Genomic DNA, 14844 nt, shown 5'->3' with positions numbered 1-14844 from the left:
TCCTCCCCTCGCTCTTACTTTTTTACCGTTCATCTAATGAATACACTGAGTATGGCTTTACCAAAACAATCATTGATGGCGAATAAAGTATCCATTATTCGAGTATGTAGATCGGGATATATATATACATATATATATATATATATATATATATATATATATATATATATATATATATATATATATATATATATATATATATATATATATATATATATATATATATATATATATATATATATATATATATATATGCGAGAAGTAGTGAGTTAAAAAGCTAGAAAAGAAAAGGAACATTTTAAAAATAACGTAACATGACTGTCAATATACAGTATTTGTTTTGTGAGTGTTACTGAGTGTTGCTGTCATCAAGGATTTGATTATCATTATTTCTTTCAATCAGGCTCGTATTTGTAGGATGTGTTGTGTTCAAGTTACATTCCGTGTTTGTCAATCGTTGTAAAGATGACAGGCTTCTTTCATCGATTCGTTTCTTACTGCATCAATAAACAGCTCGTCTTCTTCTTTATCTGAGACGTGACACACTGCGTGCACATTTTTTTTTACACTGTCTTCCTTTAGCGGGACATTGACTTTTTCCACCGTGTGCTTTGTTTCCCGCAGTAGCTGGATTTATGAATATGCTTATCAGACGCTTCATATTTTTTGCTGCCTTTTCAATTGTGTAATTCGGTTTTTGTTAAGGGCTCTATGGAACTGTTGCCTTTTATCTCTGCACTGCGTCAGTTCACGTGAGCCGCTCGGTGTACATGCATCGAAGGTTCCCAGCTGTGCTGGTGCCATCTGGTGCTATGTCCATGGCTGTATTTAATGTTACCTTAGTCCTGGCACTTAAAACTTTCTCTCGCAGTTTCGCTGAGTTTGTGTCAAACACCACCCTGACCATCTCATCTTCCTCTCCATAAACACAGTCCTTCACCCGTGAATATTTAGTGGGAGTTTGCTATTGGATTGCCGCTGACGGACTGACCTTATATGGGCAGGCACTAAATTACAAGCCAGCGTAGCCTGTCTATGAACTTAATTTAAAGTGTAGATTTACATGTGCTTTGTTTCAAGTAGCAGAACTCATGAACATGGTTGTATATGTCACTTTCGCTCGCTTCTTATTGTTTAGCTGCCTTCTCAATTATATAATGCATGTTTTCTTCAGCGCTTTTTTGAGGTCTTCCTGGTTTTCTATGTACTGCGTGATTACGTGGGAGGCGTGATGATGTCACCGCGAACTCCGCCCCCACGGCGTTCAAGCTCATCTCCATTACAGTAAATGGATTTCATACAAGGGACGCTATTGGCTGATGACTGAGAAGCTAACCAATCAGAGCACGCAGTTAAGTTCTCCTGACTGAGAAGCTAACCAATCAGAACACGCAGTTAAGTTCCTGCTTGCTGAATGCAGTGTTAACCAGGAAGTCTCGTCTCGCTCATTCAGCATCAAGCGTGTTTCGCTGTGTAAAGAGTTGTGCTCTTTTGTGTTTATCTTTGTGCATAGTCAAGCCCTTCATTCACGCATGCAACCCCAGCGAGGAGGGATTACTGTATATATATATATATATATATATATATATATATATATATATATATATATATATATACATACACACACACACAAAATATACATCCACATATATATATATATATATATATGCATACATATGTATATATGTGTGTGAGTGTGTGTATGTATAACTATATACATATATACATATACATATATATATACATATATATATACATATATATATATATATATATATATATATATATATATATATATATATATATATATATATATATATATATATATATTAGTGGTGGGACTCGATTAAAAAAAATAAAAGGCCTTGTAATTAATTAATCTTGATTAATCGCATGTAATCGCACAAGTAAATTTGCCCCAAAGCGCCAAATGTTTTTTAATGTAAAAGGGTTTTAGTGGGCGACAGAATCAAATAATAGACATGGACATGAATATTGTAAACTCAAGCTCTTTTAATTTCTGAAAAAAATGCTTTTAAAATGCATTTCAATTCAAACCAGAAACAAAAATATCATCCCTGGCTAAAATTGGGCAGACTTAAAAATAAAGTGGTATTCTAAGTACTAATGTTCAGAATGGTATTGTCTTTAAATAATAAGAAAAATGTCAACATAAAGTGCAGTTTTTCTTCTTAAAAAAATAAGGCAGAAACATAAAAGGTAATTTGACCATGTTCACCTTTAAACTCTGAGTAACGTTTGCCGAAATTATTTTGTACATTAGGCTAAAACAGTGTGATCATTGAACATTTTGTAATTAGATGTAAGTAAAATTAGTAACGGTCACGGAAGTCCAATGATCCCCAGTAATAGCCACAAAGTCCGATTTCTGTAATGCATCTAAATTTGCTTGCTTTTCAGTGTCATAAAGCTGTTAAATTTTACTTGAAATAGTCTCTCGGAACGGTAGTTGGAAAGTTGGATCACCTGACGCTAATTGTAGCACATTTTCTAACCCCCTATCTTCCACCACTGTTAGTGGTCTACAGTCCAAAGCAATCCATTTTGCGAGAGAATTTGTATGTTTGACCGATGTTGACTTACTAATTTTGGTCCTGAAGCCAGTCATTTCATCAGGTTTGGGCTGCCAACACCTTTTGTTGGTACTCGAACTCACACTGCTAGTGCTAACAGCATACAGAGTTTCTGTGCTCGCTGTAACATGTTTTGCATTTAGATGGTACCGGAAGGTTGAAGTGCTTTGGTGGTCTGCAAACTCCTTTTTGCACAGTTTGCACAAAACCACGCTTTTATCAAGGCTTCTGTCGGGTAGTCTTTTGAAATGAAATTTGCCTTCGATCAGTCCTAGCAACGTGCTTTCTTCAGACTCTTCCATTTTTGTAGCTCTGATGTGTGCATCAATGTAATCGATGTACCAGGAAATCATGCATTGACAAAAGTTCCCCTTAGCTTGGAATGCAAAGTGTGATTAAATGCATTATTTTTTAACGCGTTATGGAGCACATGCATCGAAGCTTCTCAGCTGTGCTTGTGCTAAGAAAAGGAAACATTTTAAAAATAACATAACATGATTGTCAATGTAACCTTTTTTAGGGTCTGTCCCTAGACTTATTGTCATCGCGAAGCAGAGCCTTACTGGAAATTGGAGGCATTTGAATTGAAATGGGAGATCAGAGAGTATAATGGGGACGCGAGGAATACAAATTCTCTCCCCTGAGCAACTGCCAGTAAAAATAGTTGCCTCAATTAGGTTCTTTTGCAGACACGTGACCTGAAGTCTCATACCGTTACAAAGTCTCGGTGGCTATAAGGTTTTCAGTAATATTAGTGGTGTCCCAACCCTCAAAATTAGATTATGCTCAGTAGTGCCTGGAGGATTCAGAGTGTGGAGAAACCCTAGAGACAGCGTGTGTATTAATTTGTGGATTTTTCTGTGGGTATTTGGTGGCAGCGTCACAAAGTTGCTTCCGCAAGATCGCGTTAGCTGCGGAGCTCAGCTCAGAGCGAAATGAAGTGACTGAAATGAGATGAATGGGAGGGGAGATTATGACGTCAACCCCCCCACAAACAGTCTCTCGGAATTTGCATAAGCACAGTCCTTCACCAGCAATTTTAACTTAGTTACAAAGTGATCAAAACTCTCGTTTATACCCTGCGTCCTCTCATTAAACTTGTATCCCGTAAATATCGTATTAGTAGTGGGCATGACAAACGCCAGTGGCAGCCTGTCTATAAACTTAATTTAAACTTATGGTTTACACCATGCTTTGTTTCCGCAGTAGCTGCACTTATGAATATGCTTGTATGCGTCACTCGCTCGCTTCTTATTGTTTCGCTGCCTTCTCAATTGTATAATGCATGTTTTCTTCAGCGCTCTTTGGAGCTCCTCCTTGTTTTCTACGTACTGCCTTCACAGTCAGTTAATGTGATTTACGTGGGAGGCGTGATGACGCGACACACAACTCTGCCTCCCACGGCCATCGCGCTGCAGTCTATTACAGTATATGGAGAAAAAATAGGTTCTAGTTATGACCATTACGCATAGAATTTCGAAATGAAACCTGCCCAACTTTTGTAAGTAAGCTGTAAGGAATGAGCCTGCCAAATTTCAGCCTGCCACCTACATGGGAAGTTGGAGAATTAGTGATGAGTGAGTGAGTCAATGAGTCATTGAGGGCTTTGCCTTTTATTAGTAAAGATAAAAATGTTACTGAAATATTACACAAATGCATTACAAAATACTTGCTAATCAAATTCTAATGTCGAGCAGCAATCACCCACCTTTGATATATCTCAACAGGCTCAGGCTACTTTGTATTATGTACTGTGTGTACTGAACATTATCTTTACTGCACTGCTGAAAACCAGTGTAATTACAAAATCAATTCACTGGCTAGCACCCGTTATTAAATCCAAAGCACAGAGCTGGTTTGTTCCAATAATTTCTTGCGTGCAAACAAAAAAACTAGACCTTCACTAGCTGAAAGAAGGAAAGGTGGTTTAGTTTCTTTCACATTTCTAAGGAATGAATCGCCCATACTATGAGCTGGCATTCCATCAGGCAAATAAGCAGCCTCTAGTGCAAGCTACAACACCAAGCCTGGCAAAGTCACATACGAATTCCATCTAGTGTCACAACAGCGAGCAAACTATCAAAAAGAGCTATAATCCCTCAACATTAGGCGTCTATGAGCACTGCTGTGACCTGGCGCTACAACATGGAATAAGCCATTCTTAATGACTGTGCCTTTCTGATGATGCTTTAAAGCAGCACACAATATTACAGTTTCTGAGCAATTTAACTACAGTCAGTCAGTCATTCATTGTCCAACCCGCTATATCCTAACACAGGATTACAGGGGTCTGCTGGAGCCAATCCCAGCTACATATAATTAAAATTTGTAAACAACATAATAAAACAGTAGATTCATGCATTTCTTCCAGCCTGGTGTCCAAAAACCATTGACTAGCACATCCACTAGTGGAGTCAAACACCTCAGCCCCCATTTAAATTCCACCTGTGACTACACATCACATTTTATTATTATCAAAGTGCCAATTTTATACAATACATAGCCAAAACTAAGTGCAAAAAATGTAATATTAAAATAAAATGTCCAAACTATTAAAAAAAATAATAATAATAAAGCACACTTTTCAAATGCAATCTTCTGCGCCTGTGTGTTAGCACCCTTCACACCTGTCTTATTTCAAGCAAATACTACAAAGGTCAGAAGGCACGAAAGTTGTCTTCAACATGTTATTTTTATTTAATCATATTGTAAAACATTGCAGTAATCCCTCCTCGATCGCGGGGGTTGCGTTCCAGAACCCCCCGCTATAGATGAAAATCCGCGAAGTAGAAACCATATGTTTGTATGGTTATTTTTATATATTTTAAGCCCTTAGAAACTCTCCCACACTGTTAACATTATTAGAGCCCTCTAGACATGAAATAACACATTTTAGTCAAAAGTTTAAACTGTGCTCCATGACAAGACAGAGATGACAGTTCTTTCTAACAATTAAAAGAATGCAAATATATATTCTTCTCTTCAGGAGCAGAGAATTTCAGAGAGAGAGAGAGAGAGAGAGAGAGAGCGCTCGCAAAGAAAAGCAAACAATCAAAAAATCAATACGTGTGCTTTTAAGTTTGCCGGGCATTTTAGAGGAGCGTCAGTATCTTCTAAGCAAACAGCCTCTGTGCAAACAGCCCCTCTGCTCACATCTCCTCCGTCAGGCGCAGAGAACGTCGGAGAGAGAGACAGAGCGAGATTAAAGCAAACAATCAAAAAATAAATAAGTGTGTTTTTTGGAAGCACCGCGATAAAGCGGCCGGCATTTCTTAGAGGTGCGTTCGTATCCACTAGGCAAACAGCTTCTGTGCAAACAGCACCTCTGCTCACACCCCCTCCGTCAGGCGCAGAGAACGTCAGAGAGGGTGAGAGAGAGGCAGAGACAAGCAAACAATCGAGCACCGCACGGGAAGCATATCTTATAGCATTGAGGATTTTTAGTTAATATGTAATACATGCTCTGAGTGGGTAGCTTCTAAGCCATCCGCCAACAGCGTCCCTTGTATAAAATCAACTGGGCAAACAAACTGAGGAAGCAAGTACCATAAATTAAAAGACCCATTGTCCGCAGAAATCCGCAAACCAGCGAAAAATCTGTGATATATATTTAGATATGCTTACATTTAAAATCCGTCATAGAGTGAAGCCGCGAAAGTCGAAGCGCGATATAGCGAGGGATTACTGTATTCAGTTGTGTGCTGGCACTAATGAGAACAAACCATCATTGCCATAGAGAAAGTAGAATCTGATTTAAGATCATAAGTATGTACAGTGCTTTCTGGATTTCTGGTTAACGAATTCTTTGCCTAATCGTGGGTTGTGTCTGGCCATGATGAATTTCTAAAAAACTTTTTTCTTCCTGTTTATTTATACCCAGGGGATTCCAGGGACTTTAGCTAGTATACCTATATATAAATGAAAACTAAGAAGGGTTAACATCACAAGGTTTTTACTATATGATGTACCAATGAAAAAAAAAAAATACCAATTCCTTCGAATGTGCCCCAGCTTTTTAAGGCTGATATCTCAAAATTGGCTGATCAAGTGTTGATCATTCTAGATATGTACCTTGGTTTAATGGCTGCAAGAATGCAGAACTACTACTGTGCAACCATGCCACCCATGATTCTATCATCTAGCCATAACATGTTCCAACCTGTAACTCAAAACAAAAACAAGAATATTTGTCTGAAAACTTTAATAATGCTGTATACTCAAGTTTGTATGTCACTATGAAGAAAGAAAATATGCCAAACCAGCAAGGTAATGTATAAAACAACTTAAAAAAAGGTTACTCCAATACTTTATAGCAGTAAATATACACACGTTCCCCCTCATGTTTTCTTTTATAAATCCCAAAATTTGGCATGGGAAATTGAGTAAGCACATTTTCAGCTACTTTTTTTGTGTATGCAGCTTATAAATGAGGCCCCACGAATGAAGTTTAAAACCCAAAGCTTAAAAGAAAAAATAAAACACTAGTAAAACATAAAAAAATTAAAAGAACAGGTTTATGCACAGCTCTTTTGTGTGAATTGATTATACTAGGGTTTACAATACTGAAATATTTTATCACAAACTCCTTCAGCTTGAAGATATTATGAACAAGGAAACTTTAACCTTTTAATGCTGAATATAAAAATAAATTATGTAAAATTATTTATGATTGTTATGCAAATGCCAAATAGCTGGTGTTAATCATATACTTACCGTACTGTTAATGCTTGCCAGTAGCTTCCCATTAAATTCAACCATGGAATAAACAGCACCCTTGACTTCTTTTTCTGCCACTGTCTGGAGTTTTCCTGAAAGGAAGGATATTTTAGTTAATTCAGTAGCATAGTGCTCTAATGAGAAATCACCAATATCACACAGCAAAGTACTTCAAAGAAGTGAACTATAGCATTATATAAATTGGTTTACTTACATGAAGGAACTCTAAGATCTCCGGCCTAAAGATTCTATCAGTTATGTCCACTACACTTCTACAAATAATGTCTCTTTTTCTTGAACACCACAAACCACAGACTCAACATTTATAAGTGGTAAAGCATGATCCAGGAGAGCATTTCACTAGAACAGCAATGTACAAATCATGAGGAAATGATTTGCAAGTCAATACGCAAATGACACTGGACTTACGAATGCTTTGTGCACAATACATATGTTGTGAAGTGGCAACCATGTGACAATAGGCTATCAGAGCAAGGGTGCCACCAGAATCCCACCAAAGACTGGCAGCAACAGAGGCCCCACATATATCAGGGTGGGTACAAAGGGATAGCAAGCAGATGTTGCATAGGTAATGTGTGGCATGCCTCTTAAGACCATAAGACAGAGGCACTAAGATAAGCACGACAGAGAGGTTATCTGAGTGGACACAAAGCTGAGTAAGGAAAGAGCCACTTGGTCAGGGAAACAAACAAAGAAAAAAGCTAAACCATGCTATCCCTATAATAGGGTGGTCTTTAGTACTTTTAGAGGAACATAAATAATAATAAATGCAGAGACAATCGGAGTAGAGATGTAAATGATGAAGTGACATAAGGAAAACAGTGTGTGTGGCACTAAAATGGTAAACCAAAGGCAGCCATTTAAATAGATCCAAAGACACTGTAGGCTATTTTTTTCTCATCTTTACTGAACTCTATGTTCATCTAAGTGTTATGTTTGCATAGTAGTGCATTTTTGACAAAGGTAAGCATGAGAAATGCATATGAACAACATGCAAACACTGAGTAGTAATGGTAACTACTTGAAAAAGGTTTTAATAGTATTTATATTAAAAAAAGAATTTTGAATCAGAAAACCAATTGATCAATAGTCAGCATCTTTTAATGTATTTTACAGACAACAGTATACAATTTGCAGTATTTAGGCGACTAAAATGTGGTTACATTTACATAGAGCGTAAAATTGCTGTAATAACTGAGCAGGGATTTGGTGTAAAACACCTTGATGTAAAAACATCACAATTGGTACATAGTACAACATTAAATTGGATTACCTCCTTTGATCTTTTAGGGAAGGTGTCAACAAAAGTCAAGGGGGTGAAAGGCTAAACAAAAAGAAGCCATTTAGAAGGTATTTTTATTCACTAGATGACTGTGAAGACCATAAGATTAACTACATCACATACATTTCAGAGATTAATTTTCTTTACTACATGGTAGTAAATACTGGAAAAGTTATTGACATTAGGAAAAAAAGAGAAACTAGCACTTCAGCAGTAGAGGGTTTGTGTATTGTTGGTGACTCTGAAATGTCAGATGAGGATTCTGAGCTGTCAGAAGAAATGGACAATTAGATTGATGCTAAAAGACAGGAGAAGTGGTGCAACACATATTGCAAAAAGTTTTGACTGCTTCAAAACTGTCATGTAGAGTGTTAAAACATTTGTTAGTTGTGTATTTTCTACATATTTCTGTAACAGACATTTTTTTTAGATTTTTTCACAAAAAGTTTGCTTTACTGAAGAAAAAGGCTACTATGAAGAAAAAAAAAAAGCAGTCAAGAGTTGAAAATGAAAAATAAATTAGGGCTGCAAAAAGTAATCATCATTATTGGTTATATTTGATTATATAAAACATTGGTAACACATCACTTTTAATCAATTACAACATTAGGCAGAGTACTTTGTGGCACACAATTGTGTCACTATTTCATTAAGTTGTGAACCCATTTGAAAAATGGCAGATCATAAGCATATGACAGAAAAGACGCTGCAACAAAAGACTTCCAGAGTAGAAAGTACTCTACTCTGAACACAGAAAAAAAGGTTGTGAGCTGCAAAATATGTGTAGGTCTGACCTCGTATGGCATGTGAGCCGAATGGTGATGCATGAAAATTTAAAAAGGAAACACACCATTACAGCCTCTGTAGAGGAGGAAAAGAAACCATCATCCCAGTAATTTGAATGTTTCTTCAGCGTTTTGTGATACAGATATATGAACACAGTTATAGTTAGGCAAAGACAAAACTTTGTTTGAAATGACTAATCTGAATCACATTTCAGCCATCTACAATGCAAATAAAAAACTTGCATATGTGACAGAATTTTATATTAGTTGACTAAAAATGTGTTGTTAGCCACTAGCCAGTAAATGTTCTGAATTTCACTTGCCGTAATTGGGTGTTTTTTGATGCAGTCACTCTGCTAAATTATGGTGATGTATTGCACGCTTGCAAACACATGTAAAGTTAGAAGCATGTGTGCTTACAAAAAATGAATGCAAAGAAACAGAAGTCCCAGTCTGAGGAGAAAAAGATTTCTTTTTTAAATACAAATCAATCCCATGTTCAAAGAAAGTCAAAGACTTCAGCACCATACAGGTAGTACATAGCAGCAAGTGCAGCAGTGATTCCAACTCAAACCAACCAACATGTTCACTGTGATAAACTAATTTCAAACATTGCTGCAGACTTATAAAAGCTAATAAAGTCACAATGGTGCAACAGAATCTTCTGGGGTGGAATATTTTGGAGGTCAGATATTTACATGGTAAACAGTCTCTTTCACAGAAACAAAAAAAAAGGTATAATATATTACATTTTAAATTTTGAAGTGCTGATTTAATGTGATTCTGAATACATAAGCCACATTATTGCAAGTTAAGTTAGTTAATTGAAAACTGTTTTTTTAAGGAAATTGTGTTTGCGTTCATTGCATAGCCATAGACAGAAGTGCTACTCTAACTGTATTATTTTTATTTATTACTTTTTTGTGAAGGGCGGCAAGGTGGTGCAGTTTTAGTACTGCTGCCTCGCTGTAAGGAGACCTGGGTTCGCTTCCCGGTTCTCCTCATGTCTGAGTGGGTTTCCTCCGGGTGCTCCGGTTTTCTCCCACAGTCCAAAGACATGCAGCTTAGGTGCATTGGTGATCCTAAATTGTCCCTGATGTGTACTTGGTATGTGTGTGTGTGAGTGTGTGTGCGTGCGTGCGTCCTGCGGTGGGCTGGCGTCCTGCCTGGGATTTGTTCCTGCCTTGCGCCCTGTGCTGGCTGGGATTGGATCCAGCAGACCCCCGTGACCCTGTGTTAGGATACAGCGGGTTGGATAATGACTGACTTACTTTTTTGTGAATTTATTATTGTATAAAAATGTTTTATAAAAAACTATATTTTAGTAAAAATATCTACAAATAGTTATACAAAAATCTGAAGATTTTATACAAGCCTGAGTTTAATCTCAAATGAAAAAAACTAATTTCTTTTTAGCAAAATAATTGATTAAACAAAATAATCACCAAATTAATTGATTTTCAAAATAATCATTGGAACTGTCCTGGTGAATTTGTAAATGTAATATTTTTGTTAACCATGGGTAAAATGTATAAACAAAAAGTAGCCTCAAATTTTGTAATGAAAACTTTTATTATTTAATCTACCAAAATATAAAACTGGTAGTAATGAGGGGATTTAAATTATACAGCCATATTAGGCTCGTCAGCATAAGTGGCAACCCCCACACCTTAAAAAGATTTTTTTATGGATAATAAACTGTTCTTTTGCCATCTACTGTATTACAGAATACACTACTTTTAGAATTATGCTAATTATTAAAAAAATATTTTCATATACAGTAAAAACAGATGAAAGCCCATTAAAAACTCAAGAAACAAACTAATTCTATAAGTTATATGTTCACATTTATTTTTTATTTCTTACCATGCAAATGCCTTGCAATGGGCAGATCATAACATATATCTCAATGAAAATGCTTATTTAAAGTCATGTCCTAGCAAAACGGTTTAAAATATTTCAACACTGTGTTTCAGAAGACTTTTGCCTCTAACTTTGCCCACCACTACCAATGACTTTCTGAATACAGATATAAAATTTAAAATTGTTTCTGCAGTGCTGCTGGTACGGAATGTCATTTATGAATATATATATATTTATGAATATATACACACCCATATTAAGAGTATGGGTATATATATTTTATATACAGTATAACACACAGTTTATTCTGAAAGTATTCAGACCCCTTTACTTTTTTATATATTGGTATTTTGCAGTCTTGTGCTAAAATCATTTAAACTCACTTTTTCCTTTCATCAAGGAACACTCAATACCTCAGAATACAATGCAAAAACAAGATTTTAGAATTTTTTGCAAATTGATTAAAAAATCCCATTGATACAAGTATTATCAGCTTAACTCAATACAGGCTGAATCACCACTGGCAGCAAATACAGCTTGTGTCTTTTAAGAATAACATTACAAGCTTCACACACCTGTTATTGGGGTTTTTTTTGCCATTCTTCTCTGCTGATGCACTCGAGCTCTGTCAGGTTGGATTAAGATCATCAGTGTACAGCTATTTCAGGTACCACTAGAGATGTTCGATTGGGTTCAAGTCTGGGCTTTTGCTAGAACACTCGAGAACATTCACAAAGTTGACCCTAAGCAACTCCTGTGCTTTGTGCTTATGGTTATGGTTACTGACTTGTTAGAAGGTCCAGTCCAAGGTTCAGAGTGCTCTGGAGCAAGTTTTCATTAAGGACATCTGCGTATATTGCTCTGCTCATCTTTTCCTTAATCCTGACTAATCTCCCAGTTCCTGTCGCTGAAAATCAACCCTATAGCATAATGCTGCCATCACCATGCTTCACAGTAGTAACAGTATTGCAAAAGTCATGAGTGGTGCCTCGTTTCCTGCAGATGGAACTCTTAAAACTGAAACACTTCATTCTTGGTTTCATCAGACCAGGGAATCTTGTTTCACATAGTCTGAGAGTCCTTTAGGTGTTTTTTTGTAAACTACAAGTGGGTTTTCAAGTGTTCCTTGGTCACTCTACCAAAAAGCCCAGATTTAGTAGAATGCTGGAGTTAATGTTTTACTTCTGAAAGTATCTCCTATCTCCAGACAGGTTCTCTGATGCTCAGCCATGGAGTCTCGTCTCGCTCTTTCAGCATCAATGTGTTTCACTGTGTAAACAGTTAACTGTTGTGTTTATCTTTGTGCATAGTCAAGCCCTTCGTTATGGTTCCAAAACAATCTGCTCCTGCTACTGCTTCAGGAGCCGTGCCCAGGCGCCAACGGAAGATGCTAACAATTGCCGAAAAGGTAAAAGTTTTGGATATGTTGAAGTAAGGGAACAGCTACATGGCTGCAGGACGCCATTACAGCATCAATGACTCCACGATTCTTTTTATTTAAAAAGGAGGAAAAGAATATAAGATCTACGGCCGCAGTGTCCTTTAACCAGGGCGCAAAACGAGTTGTAAATGGATGTAATAAGGAGGTAGTCTGGATGGAATCTGCTTTAGGGATTTGGATTGAAGACTGGCGGAAGAAGAACGGCGGCAATGCTACACAATCGCCCGAAGAGGCTCCTTTAGAAGACCTGTAATGCTCTCCTTTGTTGTGCAGTAAAATTAAACTCATCGTTATCGGACAAGTCGTTCAGTCATTTTTGGCGAGTACCCATAACTAATTTTCTACGTACTTAGTACATGTACGTATGTTTATTGTAACTGTACACACATTTTATACAATTTTTCTTACATTGTAGGTATTTATTGCTGGTGGCCTATCCATCTTAATGGCTGTAACATATGTGACATCGGAGATGCTCTACCGTATCTTTAAATAACATTTTGGTTGTATGTACAGCATTTACATGTTATAGATTTTTCACTTATTTTTATATTACCTAATCAATTACAATATGTTTAAAACTGTATTTCGTATTAAATAAAACTCCTCAATGATATACGATACGTATGTTTGTGAGTAGTATATAAACAGTGTGTTTACATACATAATTTCAATGAATCTTACCTAATAATTAAGAGAATATAAAGGGTTTATGCTGTATAACTGTGCGGGGAATATTTATAAACAGTGTGGGAGAGTTTATAAGAGCTTAAAATATATAAAAATAACCATACAAACATCTGTAGCTTCCCCAGATCTGTGCCTCGACACACTCTGGTCTCTAAGCTCTGCAAGCAGTTCCTTCAACATTATGGTTTGACTTTTATTCTGATATACATGGCCACTGTGGGACCTTGTACAGACAGGTGTGTGCCTTTCATATTCATGTGCAATTTACCAAAGGTGGGCCACAAACAAGGGCTAGAAACTTCAAAACAATGATCGATAGAACAGGATGCACCTGTGCCAAATTTCAAGTGTCACAGCAAAGAGTTTAAATACTCGTGTTAATGTAAAATTTCAGTTTATTTTAATGAATTTGTAAAATTTCTTAAAATCCTGTTTTTCGTTTTGGTAGTCTTGGGTATTGACTGTTGTTTGATGTGGAAGACTATTTAAATGATTTCAGCATAAGGCTGCATATAACAAAATATGAAGAATTTAAGCTACCTAAACACACACATTTGGTACAAGGAAAACAAATGTTTACACAAGCAGATATATGCTGGCTGTTTGTCTAATGAAACATAAAGCTGAAAAATATTCACGTTTCATGAAGGACATGGCTGTTTTCACAGAAACAGACATACATGATATTCCTACTCCACACATTAATCCACACACCATATTCCTACAAACTCTGTCAATTACTCACCATCTGAATAATGGAAAACCACAATACGGCCTTGCTTTGGTTCTGCCTCTTCTGGATACACCATAGCTGTTCCCACTACAAAGTAAGTGTTGGGGTCTTTCCCAAGTTTGCAGGATACAAGACTTAAAGCATACTCATTCTGTAAGAATTGGTGGGCATGTAAAACTAAATAAAAAGAACAGAGGATTATTGGAGAAACATCATGATGTACTGTAATTGAGCTTTAAAACATCTGTCATTTAATCTGCTTAATAAAAGGCTGTGCCACAGCACTAATTTAACATAACTGACAATAAGGCATCAATATGTACCTTCAAAAGTATGTTGGTCCACAATCAGAAGACTGTGAACTTCAATCTCTTCTCCAAAAGAGGTCTCATGGGGAGACGTGCTACTTGGGAATAGTTTGCTGGAACTCACACTGTTGGACAATGCCTGCATTCATGATTGGAATAGCAAGGAAGTCAAATGAAGCAAAAATACAAAATAAAACCAAAGTCTTGCAGAGATAAGCCTGGCCCATATGTGTTATAATATACACAGTAGCCAGTAACTACAAAATGTTTCACTACAAAAATACATACATTATATATATATATACACACACACACATATATTTATATATACACATATATACACTGCTCACAAAAATTAAAGGAACACTTTAAAGAAACACATTAGATACATCAGATCTCAATATGAAGTTG

The 14844-nt window shown here is 36.5% G+C and overlaps 1 protein-coding gene across 1 annotated transcript in view; it reads right to left on the bottom strand.

Annotated features, from left to right (window-relative positions):
* ddb1 (damage-specific DNA binding protein 1) overlaps nt 1-14844 on the bottom strand; it is a 209292-nt gene that overhangs the window by 39432 nt on the left and 155016 nt on the right. The window contains exons 19-21 of the mRNA XM_039763642.1: nt 14449-14572; nt 14138-14302; nt 7308-7402 (exon numbers count right to left, since the gene is read on the bottom strand). Of these exons, the coding sequence (XP_039619576.1) occupies nt 7308-7402; nt 14138-14302; nt 14449-14572 (384 nt within the window). The remainder of the gene's footprint in view (nt 1-7307; nt 7403-14137; nt 14303-14448; nt 14573-14844) is intronic.

The sequence above is a fragment of the Polypterus senegalus genome, chromosome 1 (genome assembly GCF_016835505.1).
Source record: "Polypterus senegalus isolate Bchr_013 chromosome 1, ASM1683550v1, whole genome shotgun sequence".
Classification (NCBI taxonomy): domain Eukaryota; kingdom Metazoa; phylum Chordata; class Cladistia; order Polypteriformes; family Polypteridae; genus Polypterus; species Polypterus senegalus.
This window is presented reverse-complemented; position numbering and strand designations above follow the sequence as displayed.